The sequence below is a fragment of the Onychostruthus taczanowskii genome, unplaced genomic scaffold (assembly GCF_017590055.1).
Source record: "Onychostruthus taczanowskii isolate IOZ18803 unplaced genomic scaffold, ASM1759005v1 scaffold10, whole genome shotgun sequence".
Classification (NCBI taxonomy): domain Eukaryota; kingdom Metazoa; phylum Chordata; class Aves; order Passeriformes; family Passeridae; genus Onychostruthus; species Onychostruthus taczanowskii.
The window spans coordinates 2,680,056-2,693,889 of NW_024496526.1; the positions used below are offsets into that span (position 1 = coordinate 2,680,056).

The following is a 13,834-nucleotide window of genomic DNA, read 5'->3' on the forward strand; positions in this document are numbered from 1 at the left end:
CAGTGTCCAACACTGCTGCAATGTGGAGGGCAGGCACAGCAGTGTGGACCTCTCTGCCCAGGCTCTCTCTCGTCCTGCTGACATCCCTCTGGGGGTCCTCAGCCCAGCTGAGCAGGCACTGCACACACACATTCCACTCTGCAGTTACCTAAACCCCTGTGCTGGGTAACCCTGGAGAAACCAGTTCCTGCAGCTCCTTGCAGCATGGGAGGGACCCCCTCAGAGATTCCTGGAGCCCCTGGAACAGAGGCTTGGCAGCTTGCCTTGCTGGGCAGCCAGGCAGGCTGCTCCTCACTCTGTGTTTGTCCATGAGGGGCACAGGCTGATCAGGTTATAAAGACATACATGCCTGGCACCCTGCCACCCAGGTGGGGCTGCACGTGGCCCATGGCATGCCAAGTGAATGCCTTGCATGCCACCAAGCCAACAGTGTCAGCGCTGTCCTGGGCTTCTGTGTGCCAGGCTCTGCAGCAGGGACTGCAGTGACATGGCAGAGCACAACAGCATAGTTTTAGAGCAGCTAGATGTACCTCTGGTATGAGGCATGAGTGGAGGCACCATGGACTGCAAACAGCCCAGGTCAGATGGTGGCGGGACGCAAAGTGGCACCCCAAGCAGTGACAGCTCTGGGTGATGGGAGGAGAGCACTCACACACTGGAAGCAGCAGAGCAGGGCAGGAGAGTACTCACCCTCATCCACACACATCTCCAGGCTTGAAAACCACAGAGAAAAACAGAGGGTAGATAAAAAATGAGCTGGACTTCACCACAGGTCCCAGCAGGGCTAGGGGCTGGCAGGAGTGTGACTGATTGGGATTCACGGCTGGGGCAAGGCAGCTCTCTGGCTAATCCCATTCCAGTGCGGTGGTCAGCACTTCTCAGCCCTCCCCAGGAAGCGCTGTGGCATACAGCTTTAAATAGCTTTATTAGTGAAAGCTCTGTGCCCACAGCTCCCACCACGGGGACCATGGGTAAGCCAGGCAGCCCCGTGCTGCCCTCTGGGGAAGCCAGAACTCCCCAGAGCGCAGAGCTGAGCTCACCCACGCTGACCCTGCCACCGGCTCCACCTGTCTCTGTCCCAGGGGGGCCTTGTGAGCCTGGAGGTGGCCTCCCAAATTGTCCTCGCGTGACCCCAGGCTGTCAGATGCAGAGGCTGAGCTCCTGACGGACGGAGCACTTGCGGCACTGCACCACACAGCACCAGTGGAAGCGGCAAAGGCAGTTCTCCTCCAGCACCACCGTCTCGTCGCGGTGCCCTCTCCCGCAGCACAGCAGGTCGCAGCCACTCGTGTCCATGGCTGTGCTGTTGCAGACGCGGCCCCTGGTGCCCAGTGAGCCCGTCTTACGATTAGCCGAGCAGAAATCAGGTGAGTCGGCCGAGTAGATGAGGTCCTGTTTATCGGGAGGCTTGATGTTGTCACCCACAGGGATGAGGGTTTTCCCGTCGTTGCCTCCCATCACCTTGAAAGCCCCATTGAAGCGCTCGAGCAGGCGATCCCCCACCTCGCGGAAATGGGGCATCTTCCTCCAGCAGGTCCGCAGGGTGCAGGAGCCCGACAGCCCGTGGCACTTGCACTCCGTCCTCATGTAGCTGCGCACCGCCTGAGGAAGAGACAGCCACGCTCAGCCCTCGGTTCCCTCTCTCGCTGCCCAGCACCCCCAGCCAAAACCCTGCCCCCTGGGGCTGCCCTGGCCCGGGGAGGGGCTGGGGGTGGAGAGTGGCCCGGGGGTTTCCAAAGCACCTGCAAAGGATACCCAAAAGATATGGGGTCACATTTCAGCCAAAGCTGGTGCAGGTACATGGCTTGGGGACACTGAAGGCGGAGGGCTGGGCAGGGCACAAGGGGTGCAGGGGACAGGGAGTGCAGGGGCCTTACCAAGCGCCCGGCTTCATTGTTGTGCAGGTCGATAAGAGCTCGGATGTCATTTTTGCCTTTCTTGTTCTTGGCATCCATGAACTGCTGGGATTTCTCGTAGCCGAACTGCACATCATCCCCACAGCCCCCCCACTCCCAGGCAGTGCCCTCTGTGCCTGGCCCGGCTGTGGGCGAGGGGGGGGCCCGGCTCCGAGTCAGCTCACAGCCACACTGCAGCAGCTCGCCCATGCTGCAGGCCTGCGTGATGGCGTGGCTCACTCCCGCCGCCGTGATGGCGTACACGAAGGCTGTTTCACGGATATCTGCCGGAGAACGGACAGGGCTGGGATGTGGGGTCAGCTCCAGCAAGCAAAGCACCATGCCCTGGCTGACATCCCAGGGGCTCAGACTCCCCGTTCTCCCCCTCCATATGTGTTCGGTGCTGTTCCCTGGGTGATGCACCCACCCTGGAATGGGCTGCCTGGAGCAGGTGATGCCTCTTGCAAGCAGATTTGAAGTTTCTGGGGGATGGTCAGGCCCTGCCAGTGTTCCTGCACTCAGCTGTGGAGAGGCAACAAATCTCCCACCTCCTCTTGCAAGTCTGGGTGCTGCCCCATGGGAAAGAGGGAAGCTCAGAGAGCAGAGGGTGATCCCAGATGACCAGGTGGTACCCACAGCTTCCTCACACTACCCTGCAATATCCCTCCAAGCAGTAAAAATTCCAACCCCAGCTCCAAAGTGGCACCTGGAAGGGCACACTGCGAGGGATACCGAGGCTGTCACTCACCCTCTGCAGGGCGGCAGGGATGAAGCTGTGCTGCCTGCTCTCCCCCCACTACCCTCTTTGCCATGGGGAGCTGCCCGCCCCCCTCTCTCCGCCGGCACAGCCTCCACCCTGCAGGATTATTTATTATTAGTATTTGCTCCTGTCTCTCTCTGCTCCGGGACACGAATTCCAAGCATCTTTCCCCTGCCCGGACCTGCCGCTCGCAGCCGCAGCCAGCGGGGGATTCTGGCAGCAGGGGTGCGGCGCCCTGCTCGGGGGGCTCCTGCGCTCCCTGCGCCATGCCAGCCCGGCTCCTGCCCACCCGAATGCCAGGGCAGGGCTGGCCCAGGGCGGTGGCCTGCAGGGGATTCCTGGCAAGGGAGGGGAAGGTGGGTTTTGGGGGGTGTCCCATCCCTCCATCTTCAGTATTCCGACTTGGAGAGGCTGCAGGAAGAGGGATACCAGCGCACCCGTTCCTGAGCAGCTCCTCCAAAAGCCCACGCGGCACCTGCATCCCTCTGATGTTAGCAGGAACTGGGCACACCGCTGCCTCTCTGACAGTGCCACCAAGGGGGTACCACCCCCTCCCCAGGCCCTCCTGCCTGCACAAGCCACCCGACCACCCGCCTGCTCCCACCTGGGGCTGGCAGAACCCTCAGCAGACAGCCCAAAGCTGGCAGAGATCCCCATGCCACCCTGCCAGCCGGGCCCTGGGGGGATGCCGCTCCTCTGACAGTTCCTCCAGACACGTGGCTGCCCCCAGGCCAGCCTGCCCTGGCATGCCACACCTGGCACAGGTGGCAGCCAGGGAAGAGGGGACAGCCATGGCAGGGAGGCCATGACCAGGAATGAGAGGTTTGCAGCATCCTTGGATAGAAAAGGATAATGGATGGAAGGTGTTTATCTGATGGAGCTGGGAACCCCAAAAATGCTGATACTTTGAGCAGTCCCTGCAGGCTTACAGGGAGGCTGGTACCTGCTGGCACCTCTGAGGGCTTCTAACACCCACCTTGTTGCCCTGGGGAACTCCACACCTCTAGCTGGGACACCCCATGTCCTCAGAGTGCCAGGGATTCAAACTCACCACTGCCCCCACGACATTGCTTATCTCTACCACCCCAGCAGGGAGGCTGGACCAGTGTGGTGGCTCCTTCAGCATCCCTATTCTTGCTGTGCCTGTGCCTCGTCCAACACAGGCTGTTCCTGGGCACCCAGCAGCTCATCTGCCAGGATCTTTCACTCACCACCTGGCCTGGCCCTGCATTCTGACACCACCCCACTTCCAGAGCAGATCCCTGCCTGGCACAGATCCCACCACCCTCACTGCCAGTTTATGGTGAAAATAGGTGACTCCAGCAGCAGGAGAGTCCCCCATGTGTCCTGACTCTCTGCCTCTTGACTGAACACACCTCCCTGTGCTGGGGGGAACCCACATCTACAAACCAGCTTTTTAAATGAGCCTATCCCCCTCCCGTGGGCCAGTGTCTCCCTTGAGGCTCCAGCTCTGACCCCCACTGGTGTCTGCAGTCTGTTGGGTGCCCAGGGCACCCTGCCTTCTCCAGTCCCCCCAGGGATGCCACCTTCACCCCCCTTCATGGCCCATGGACATATCCACTTTGCCTTGGGCTGGCCATGCACCAACAGATGTGATGGCTGAGGAGACTGGGGCTTGCTCCAGCATCTTCATCTGCCATAGCACAGGAACCAACATGGGAAGAGAGGCAGGACTAAACTCACCTCCCACTAAGTGATCCTACCAGCCCAAGTGTTTCAAGCAATCCCTCTTGCTCAGAGCACCATCCACTCCCGGCTCCTCTCCCTGAGGAGCATGGCAGGGCTTTCCCATCCCTTACACACTCACAGGTGCCCTCTTGCTCTGCCCCTGCTCTGATTTTGCTGCAGCTGGGCCTGGCTTGGACCGCTGTATCCACTGAGACCTGCACATACCTTCCTGCCACCCAGCCCTGTTCCTCAGGGTGACACCAGGGTGCCCATCCAGGGACAGGGACAGGGACAGGAGACAAACACTCCTCTCCTCTGCTCCCTGCAAGGCCAGGAGGAGGGTTGTGAAGGGCACCCACGCGGTGAGGGGCAGCTCCCACTGGCTGCACACTGCCTCCCAGCCGGGCCCCTTCCCACAGCACACCCTGGGGTCCTGGGGGAGCAGTAAATCACTGCCAGACGAGGGTGCATTCTTGGGCTTCGTGAAGCCCCGCACTGTCTGGGAGCATTGGTAATTGCTTCATTACAACACAGGGAGACATGTCCCGGCAGTAAAACCTCAGCGTGACTGCACCGGGGAGCACTGAGCAACCCCTACATGCACACACACACACACATGCAGCTTTGCACGCCAGGACTCTGCTCCAGGAGTCCCAGGGAGGTGCTTCACCAGGCTGGGGTCTTTTTGGGAAATGGGAAGCTGAGGAAGCACTGGCCTTACCCTGCTGCAGGATCTTGCCGAAGTATTTGCTGTGGCTGGTGCAGTTCCAGCGGCGGAAGCGGAATTGGTACTGGCACTCCCGGACGCCCAACTTGGTGCCCTTGGCCACCTCCTGCACGATCTCTGGCTCCAGCTGGCACAGCTCTGCCTGCTTCCCCGCCAGCCGCTTCGTCTTGCGGCAGATGCTGTTGGGGTCCATGACCAGGGGGCTCCCCACTGCCCTGCAGGAGGGGACAGCGAGCAGAGCAAAACCAGCACCCAAGCCCCGGAGAGACCAGAGTGTGGATGGGACAGGACCAGACCTACCCCCAGGGATGGGACAAGGCTGTGGGCCAGTGCCAGCTCCATGCTGAGCCGGGTGACAAGGGGACAGAGAGACATATGCAGTGGGGGTGGGACAACGGGTATGGGTGGCTCACCCAGGTAATACCTTGCCCTGTCCATCCATTGGGGAACTGGGGGGATCTCCTACAGTGGGACAGGCTATAGGATGATGCTGGTACATATCACTCTACATCCTTGGGGACACCCATGGGGGTGATGGTGGTGTCCCCAAGGGGGATGGCAGAAATATTGTGCTACTCAGCATCTGTTCTTTGGGGCTGGCACTGACCTAACCCAGCCCTGGCACTGCCATGTGACTGATGCCCAGTGCAGCTGCGTCTCCCAGAGCTGTGGACACAACAAGGAGCCCAGCCAGCATGCTTGGTGTGTCTCCCCCTCTCCACGGGTTCTCGCTGCTTTACCCCGTGGGAGACTCGAAGAGTGACCTTGCCTCTGATAAAGCCCCTCGGCTGCTGGCCAGGATCCTGTACTCACCTCCCCAAATCCAGGCACTGACTCCAGGGAACGGAGCCGCAGGCGGGTGCGGGAGTGCAAGGGAGGGATGCAGGTGGCATTGCCAGCTTTGCCAATGCCAGTGAGGGAGGGCAAGTCTTGGCTGGGCCCACGTCAGAGGCAGCTCCTCCTTGCCAGCACAGCTGGCGTGAGGTGCCTGACTCCCTGGCCCTGAAGGCAAAGTCTGAGCACACTGCTGTGCTCCCCGGGGTGCCATGGGCTACAGAAACTCCTGTGCTTTCCCCACACATTTTGCCCGCAGTGCCCTCCACGGCACAGCTGGCGCAGCTGCGCAGCCCTGCAGCACCCTGCCTCGTGCTGGCACGGGCCGTGCTCCAGCTCTGCCACCGGCAGCTCCGGGGCCGTGGGCCACACGAATGCAGCACACCCTAAACTCAGCCCACCCTTGCCTCCAGCGCTGCTCCTGTGGGCTCAGAGCTCATCCTGCTCAACAACAGGATTTTCATGGCCATGGATGCCCACGGAAACTCAGGGCTGGACCCAGCATACCCCAGGACCAGGACATGACTGATATTGGGAGGTTACATTCCCTGGGATTCCCTGGGGAGCAGTGCTTGGGCGGCCCGTGCTGCCTTCAGCCCCACTCACTGGGGAGCATCAGCTGCACAGCTTCCAACCCAGAGCTTTATAGTGTGGCCAAGCCCCAGGGGCTCAAAAATCACAAGCTGAATCTCAGTGTTTAACTGTGTTCTGGGTTTCCTTTTCACTCTTGTGCAGCTGGGGGGCTGTGTTTGGGACACCAGGCTGCAGTAATCTGCTTGCAATCCTGTCCCCAGTGCAAACCCCCTCCAAGCCCCTTGTTTGAAGCTCAAAGCCCTGCCAGGATCCCCCTGATTCACGTCAGCTCCCCAGCTGCCTGGATCTCCTGCCTACCAGACCCCAGCTGGGCTTGGAGAGGACGTGCCCTCTCACACAGCCTAGAAAAGGAGCCCTTATGCTTTGGCCGGAGGTTTAAAGGTTAAACAGCTCAACAAGAGAGGCATAGCCTGGAAAGGGAAATTTCCAGCAGGGAAACTGAGGCAAGCCCACGCTCCTGCCGGGAAGAACCCATCTCCCTTTGCTCCTGGCAGCTCAGCTTCCCTTTGCTGCATGATTCACATGGAGCTCTGCAAAGGGATGGGGCAGCTGGGGAAGCATGGCAGAGCTTGCCTGGCACAGGTCCTCCATAGATGGGGAAACTGAGGCCCACATGGAAAGTGACCAGAAAATCTGTCCAGACCCATCCCATGATGACCACACAGGGATCCAAGCCTCCATGTTGGTCTCCAAGCTTGCTGTCCTTTGTGACCACAGCAGGATGGCGGAGGTTTGGCTGCCTCCGCCAGTGGAGTGGGGAAGAGGGGGAGCCGAGATGGGACTTTCATTAAGAGACGACTCTTTGTACTCATATAAAAACGATGCGCCAGCCCCCCAGGGCCGTCAGATCAAATACTGAACTGTGGCTCACCCCAGCCCGCTGGATCAGGCCAGGAAGAAGAGCTCAGCCCCGCGGGTCTGGGGGTGATGGGCGGCTCACCGGCACCGCGGGGGTCCCCACCCATGGTCCAGGCGGCAGCAAGGCTGGCGGGAGAGCGCAGGAGCTCTCTGTCCCTGCCGACGAGGCGTGGGGTGGGCTGCCTAAGTCCAAAGCGATATTAATTTCCGCTGGGCTCCACTTTCTGGCACTGGGAGGCTGCCGGGAGCCCAAGAGCTGTTTTGCTTTGGAGGGTTTAGAGGTGGGGGGAGAATGGGGGGAGACAAGGGCAAGAAAAATGCTGCCAAACTGCTACCACTTTGGCAAGGGCTCCGGCGCAGGGCCCAGATCTGCCTGAGCTTGTCCCGCTCCAAGGCCTCCCGCATCTACAATTAAGGTGCCCCACCTCTGCTGCCGGGCACTCCTCCCCCTGCCCTGGTGAGGGAACAGGGTCGCCAGCCCGGCTCCCCGCAACTTGCCTGGGGCACCCCGGCCCCCTGCCGCCTCCTGCCTGGGAGCCCCCAGCCAGGCTCAGCAGCACAGCGGCATCCCTGCCACCCGCCCCTGGCGCCCTTTGCTGGCTGCCAGAACTGCTGCTGGGGGCTCCGGCTTGCCCCGAAAGCCAATGGCATGGTGAGCCCCACTATCCAACCTCCCAGCACCCCCGTGTAAGGGAAACGGCCCCCATTGCTGAAAGGGGAGACTGAGGAACAGAAAAGGGGCTGCAAACCTCTGCCCACTTGCTGCTGTCACCCCTTAGGCTGCCGCAGCCACAGCCTGAGCCCGGTCCCGGTGACGCACATCAAACAGGAGTCGCCGGGGCTTCTGGTGCAACCCCTGTGCTCTGGATGCTGTGCCTGCTGCAACACGGACGGGGATTCCCAAGAGCCATAAGCACCATTTTTTCACAGCTCTGCTCATGGTCATGGAGCTTCCAGCACGTCCCACTCTCATTCCCAGCCAAAATCACGGACCAAGGAGCCTGGGCCAAGTCACCATCTTCTCCTTGGGCATGGGGATGATGTGGAGCAGGATTTCTGGCCCCTGCCAGCAGACCATCATGGAGGGGACCCAGTGGGGTCCTGGTTTGCAGGAAGCCAAGGCAGTGAGGCTGGTAGAACTATGCAGTGAGGAGGAGGATAGACAGCTTTCAAAAGTCACACCTGCAGGAGAGCAGTGGTTGGGCCATGCCAGCTCCATGTGGGATCTGACAGGCCTGCACCCATTGAGTACTGCTGCCTGGGCACTCCCGTGGGGCAAGGGGACTCTGCTCTAGGTAGTAAGGCTGTGTCTTGCCTCTGTCCCAGCCTCTGGAAGCCTTCAGCAGGGTGATGTAGGTACCACGGTGCCCAGGTCATCACTCTGAGCCCACAGGTAACACTGCACCTGCCTGGAGAGGTGAGAACTGCAGGGTGACAGCCCTGGAGAACTGACCTCCATCCCTGGGGACATAGGTCACCTCACACGCTACACAATGATGTCACACTGCATGACAGCCTACAAGTCAAACACAATGGGAGCCCATCTCTCTCCAAGCTGTGCAGACAGGGCAAGGGGGATGCACAGGTGAATTTTCATCCATCCAGCCTTGCTAGAGCCCATGCAGGCACGTGGCTCAGCCAGGGCCATGAGTGGGTGCTGCCACTAACCAGGGCAGCTGGGTGTGGAGGCAGAGCAGGAGGCCCGTGAAGGTGTGGTGAGTAAGCAGCCAGTCACTGCCCTGGGGGGCACAGCCAGGGCTTGGCTGCCGAGCAGCACCCGGGGCACTGAGGGAGCAGGAAATGCCATGGGTTGGGAAGAGAAGAGGGACCCCATTCCCTGTCCTCCTCCTCACATCTCCTTGGAGAGGATGGCATGCAAACAGCTGGGAAGCTGCCTAAAGGATAGAGGCTTTGGCATGGCATTGCATCAACCCATGGACCTGCTAGCTGCAGGGTCATGCTGAGGCCAAGCTGTCGTGAACAGGAGCTGCCCAAACTTGTGCTGCAGCTACTGGGGGGATGGAGGGAGCATTCACCTGCAGAGGTGGTGGTCCTAAAGCCATGTCCAAACCCTGGAAGGGCTGGGAGAAGAAGAAAGAAGTCCACCCACTCGTGGTCACTGCATCCTTCTTCTGGGTGCTGACAGAAGCTGGAGCTGGGGTAGCATGAGGGCCTGGCTAGTTCATGCCCAGATGTGGGTGCCACATGTTGTGGGAGGACCCTGCAAAGCCCGAGCAGATGTCAGGGTGTGCCCAGGGTGTACCCTCCTGCACGAAGCGGGTTTGAAAGGCTCAAGGTTCTGATGCAAAGGCCAGACAAATCCTCCCTTTGGGGGCATGTGTAGGGCATGGCCAGGGAGCCTGGGTGTCAGCATGGGAGAGTGGGTGTGACCAGGAGCAGGGACAAGGGATGGCACTGGGGAAAGTTCAGCTGCCTTTGTGGGAGAAAACAAATCGCCCAATGGTGGAGCCAGCAGTCATCTCAAAGGGTGCAAGAGAAACATTGTCCCTTCAAAAAAACCAGCAAGTCAGCAGCTGGCCCAGCAAGGGCACAGGGAGATGGCATCAGGCAGGGGCTCTCCCAGTGGGAGATTCCTCTCTGCCCGTATGGTGCTGCTCCAGGAGGAAGGCATGCCGGGGAAGGCTGGGCAGCCCAGTCTGCTGGGCGCCGTGGGGTAGCAACTGTGGGTCAGCAAGCCCAGGGGTGACTCACAAGGCTCACCCCAAGGCACGCAGGCAGAGCCCTCCAGCCCAGCAGCCTGCCCTTACAGGCTCTAGCCTTGCAGGGTGGGTGCTGGGCAGGGCAGGGAAAGGGAAGGAGAGACCACTGCTGGGTGGTCACACAGGGTGTGTGGCTTGAGGGACATGGGACTGGGACCTCCTGAAGCAAGGGTACAGCCACAGGGGCTGGTGGGAGAGGTCCTCTCTGAGCACCTCTGAGGAAAAGCTGGAGGTGCACTGCCCTTGTGCATGGATGGGAAGGGGACGCAGGGCAGGTGTGCACCCCTCTGGGCCCCCTCAGACACACAGCTGGAGCAGAGCACATTGCAGCTGGGATGATTTTCTCCCTTGCTTTCTCTTCCATCTCCCAGCTGCTCTCAGCCATGCCCATGGAGAGCCAACAGGCACCAGGGAAGGTGGTTTTGCTTGCCCCCATCCCCAGAGTGCCTCTGCACTCCTGCAAGCACAGCCCGACGCAAACCGGCTGGGCTGAAATCCTGCCCTGAACCTGCCTGGGGCTCCACAGACTCTGAGTTTGCCTGCTCTGTATCTCTGCAGCCTCTGGGCCAGCCCAGGAGCCCCAGGCAGTCCCTACCTCTCCTGCTCAGGGAGAAATCACTGTTGCACAAGGAGCTGAGCAAGAAATGTGTAAAGAATAGGGGAGGAGGAAGAAAGAGGATTTATGGAGCCGCTGGAAGCAAGGAGAGCCTACTTCCTGCAGCTTGACACTAATCAAGGTGCCAGCAGCACGTGAGTGACATATCTTCCATTGGCACTGACCACAGCCTGCTCCCTTTGCCATGGAAAGGTCTGTGTCTCCAGTGAGCTCTCTGGGGACATCCTAGCACAATGAGGATGCTCTTTCTCTGGCTACAATGTCACTAGCAGGATGCCAGTGCTTGTACATCACACCCAATTTTTTTTCCATAGATGCAACCATGTGCCAGGATCCCAATGGGCACAGTTATCACCTGTGAGTGGCCAGACCCAGCTGCTGGCCTGGGCTGGGACTGTGCCTCTTGAGATCCAGCCCAGTTACAGCCCTCTCACGAATTTTCAGTGGGGGAAAATGCTGGCTTATACAGGAAACCCCTGTATCCCCTCACCACACAGATAATGTACTCAGGGGTGGGATGGGAAAGTTGCAAAGACATTTCTTTCTTGGCCAGGGGAAAATGCCTCCTTGGCTAAGCACCCACAAGTGCCTAGTGATGCACACACAAAGGTGTGCCACCAAAGTCCCCACGCATCAGTGACAGTGACAGTGAGGAACAGCTCTATCGCTGCCACCAGTCCTGGTGCTTCCAGGAACTCTGGCACAACACACAGCTGCTCCCCTGAACCCCTCCCCAGCAACAGCATAACCCAGACACCAGTGCTACCAGACCTGGGAGAGGGGAGCAGTACCAGGGGCATGACGTGGGAAGATGCCTGTCATGAGTGCCCAAACTCCTCTGCCCCACACAGGAAGGGCTCCCTGAGACGACCTCAGCCAGGCGCCAAAACACCACACTCTGAGAAAAGGAGTTCATGAATCACCCAGCTGCTCCTGTGCCCTGTCCCAGGAAGCGTGGCACGTCTGTTTGGTGGCGCTGGTGGCCTCATCCACCCACCACCTCATCCCAGCTCGCTGGCTCCAGAGTGAAGCAGAGTGTGAGCGGGTGCTCCCCCTGAAGCCACTCCACTGCCCAGTGCATTTGCTGTGCACCAGGCAGCTGAGTTATTATTCTTAAAATAAAGGTCCCTTTTCTTCTTCTTTTTTTAAAAGAAGAAAAAACAAGTTTGACCCCTTGCCCTCCTCCGCCAAATCCTGCTAATCTCCTGAAGTCACTGCTGCCTGTGCACACATGGCACCAGCAGGACCCAGACTCCACGGTGAGATGCAGTTCTGAGCACCTGGGGCAAGGGGCTGTGGTAGCCCAGCACCCTACCCTGGCTGGTGCTGTCTGCCTGCCCCTGAAATGAAGGCAAAATGAGCTTCTGCTTCATCTTTACCTGCTCCAGTCACAGGCAGATGTCCTCAAAGCTGGAGCACAGGGCATGAACTTGGAGATATTGATGAGGATGGGGCAGAGAAAGCATGGACAGCTGAAGGGACAGCTGTGTGTGTGTGTGTCTGAGAATTAGCCAGGGAGAAACAGCAGGTCTCAGGCAGCAGGAGGGCATATGCCCTGCAACGGCACAGCTCTCCTGAGGTGGGTGGCACGGAGCATGGAGACCCTCCACAACACCCTGCCTTGGCCAGGGCTTGTCCTTCCCCAGTCTCCCCTCTTCTAGCAAAAAAACCCAAGGCAAGTCCCTCTCAGCCCCATGCTAAACCCTTCCCTGGCAATAAACACAGCGCTTGAGCTCCAGGGACAAACTCTCAGCTGATGTACGACTGACTAACAGCACCATTTACACTCACAAAGGCCCCCAGTGCAGCCCTGGAGCCAGGGCTAGCAAAGGGAATGGAGATGTGGAATAAATCACTGGTGGGCAGGCAGGGGACCGTGAGGGGAAAGGCTTATGGAGAGCTTTATTTTAGGGGTCAAAAGAGTGTGACAATGTGGAGACGAATAGCCTCAGATAATGAATGATAGCCCGGACGGCACGCCGGGGAGCTGGAATCTAAGCACTTAAAACCGGATAAAGACAGGCTGGGTGAAATTCTTAATAGATTTAAATAGTTCATGTTTCGACAGATACCTGGGCTTTCCAAGGCTGGGTCCCAGTTCTGTGCCTGTAATGAATCCCCCACCCCCTCTGGTATCCTGCAAGGCACCGTTTCTGCCTTTGATGAGGGCACCATTACAAATAGGGGTTTTGTCCCTGCTGTGTCCGGGCCACCATTCAGGGGGGACACTGTAGGGACCCTAAGGCTTTTAATTAAATTTGACTTATTGAAGGGGTCTGGAAGCCACTAAGCCCCCTTGCCCACCCCTCAGGCGTACAAGCTTCCCAGGCAGTGGGCTGGGGGTGTGGGGAGGCAAAGTGCAACTCTCACCACAGGACCTGTGCACCCTGTACTCCTGGGGATCCCCCGGTCTGCTGCCTCCAGCACACTTGTGTGCCCAAACCCTGGCAGTATGTGGGTGCCCCAGTCTGGATCAGAACAGCCAGCGAGCAGCAATTCCAACCCAAGTGGTGCCTGGGTGTAGGGGAATCTTTTGTCCCCAGGCGGGAGGGGACTGCCCCCGGAGATCGAGATACCCTGCGCCCCCTCCTGCTTACCCCCCCCCCCCCCCCCCCGGGGGTCCCACCCCACACCCCAGACCCCGCAATGTTACCGTGCGCCTCAACGGTAAGGGACGGCGCTCGGGGCTCCCGGGACGTTCCTGCTGCCCTCTGCCCGCGGCTCGCCTCGCTGGGACCCCGCATTCCCGTTCCTTTCCGCTGTCCCCCCCGCTTCCCCCCCCCCCCCCTCCCCGGGATGTCCTACTCACCACCAGAGCCCGATGATGTTAGCGGGGCAGAGGAGGATGAAGAAGAGCCCCAGCTGGGTCCGGGAGGAAGGCAGCATCCTGCCAGGACTGAGGAAAGCGTCGAACTCGCTCCACGCCACTGGCCGGGAGCCGGGCACCCCCGAGGTCCGGCCGGGGCCCCGGCGGGTGGGTGCCCGCTGTGTCCCTCCGCCGGGCCGGGCCGGGCCGGGCAGGCAGCGCGGCCGGCGGGGCCGTCCGGGCCGGGCTGGGCTGGGCTGGGCTGGGCAGGCACCTCCGGGCGGCTGGAGCGCGGCGCGGAGGCTGCTCCGGAGAAGGAGGAGGGACGGGGCTGC

The 13,834-nt window shown here is 60.1% G+C and overlaps 1 protein-coding gene across 1 annotated transcript; it reads right to left on the reverse strand.

Moving 5' to 3' along the window:
• Positions 1–910: 910 nt before the first annotated feature.
• WNT6 (Wnt family member 6) lies at positions 911–13,579 on the reverse strand. The gene is made up of 4 exons (XM_041404220.1): positions 13,503–13,579; positions 5,066–5,286; positions 1,878–2,179; positions 911–1,602 (listed from the first exon to the last, which is right to left on the reverse strand). The coding sequence occupies exons 1-4, from the start codon at positions 13,577–13,579 to the stop codon at positions 1,141–1,143; spliced, it is 1,062 nt and encodes a 353-aa protein (XP_041260154.1). The 3' UTR covers positions 911–1,140.
• Positions 13,580–13,834: the final 255 nt, after the last annotated feature.

Excerpts from the sequence above, each read along its gene's own strand:
- WNT6 (XM_041404220.1), bottom strand. The coding sequence starts at position 13,579 with ATGCTGCCTTCCTCCCGGACCCAGCTGGGGCTCTTCTTCATCCTCCTC. Across the intron at positions 5,287-13,502 it reads AACATCATCGGGCTCTGGTG|GGCAGTGGGGAGCCCCCTGG; the intron begins GTGAGTAGGACA and ends CCCCTCCTGCAG. Across the intron at positions 2,180-5,065 it reads CGGCAAGATCCTGCAGCAGG|ATATCCGTGAAACAGCCTTC; the intron begins GTAAGGCCAGTG and ends GTTCTCCGGCAG.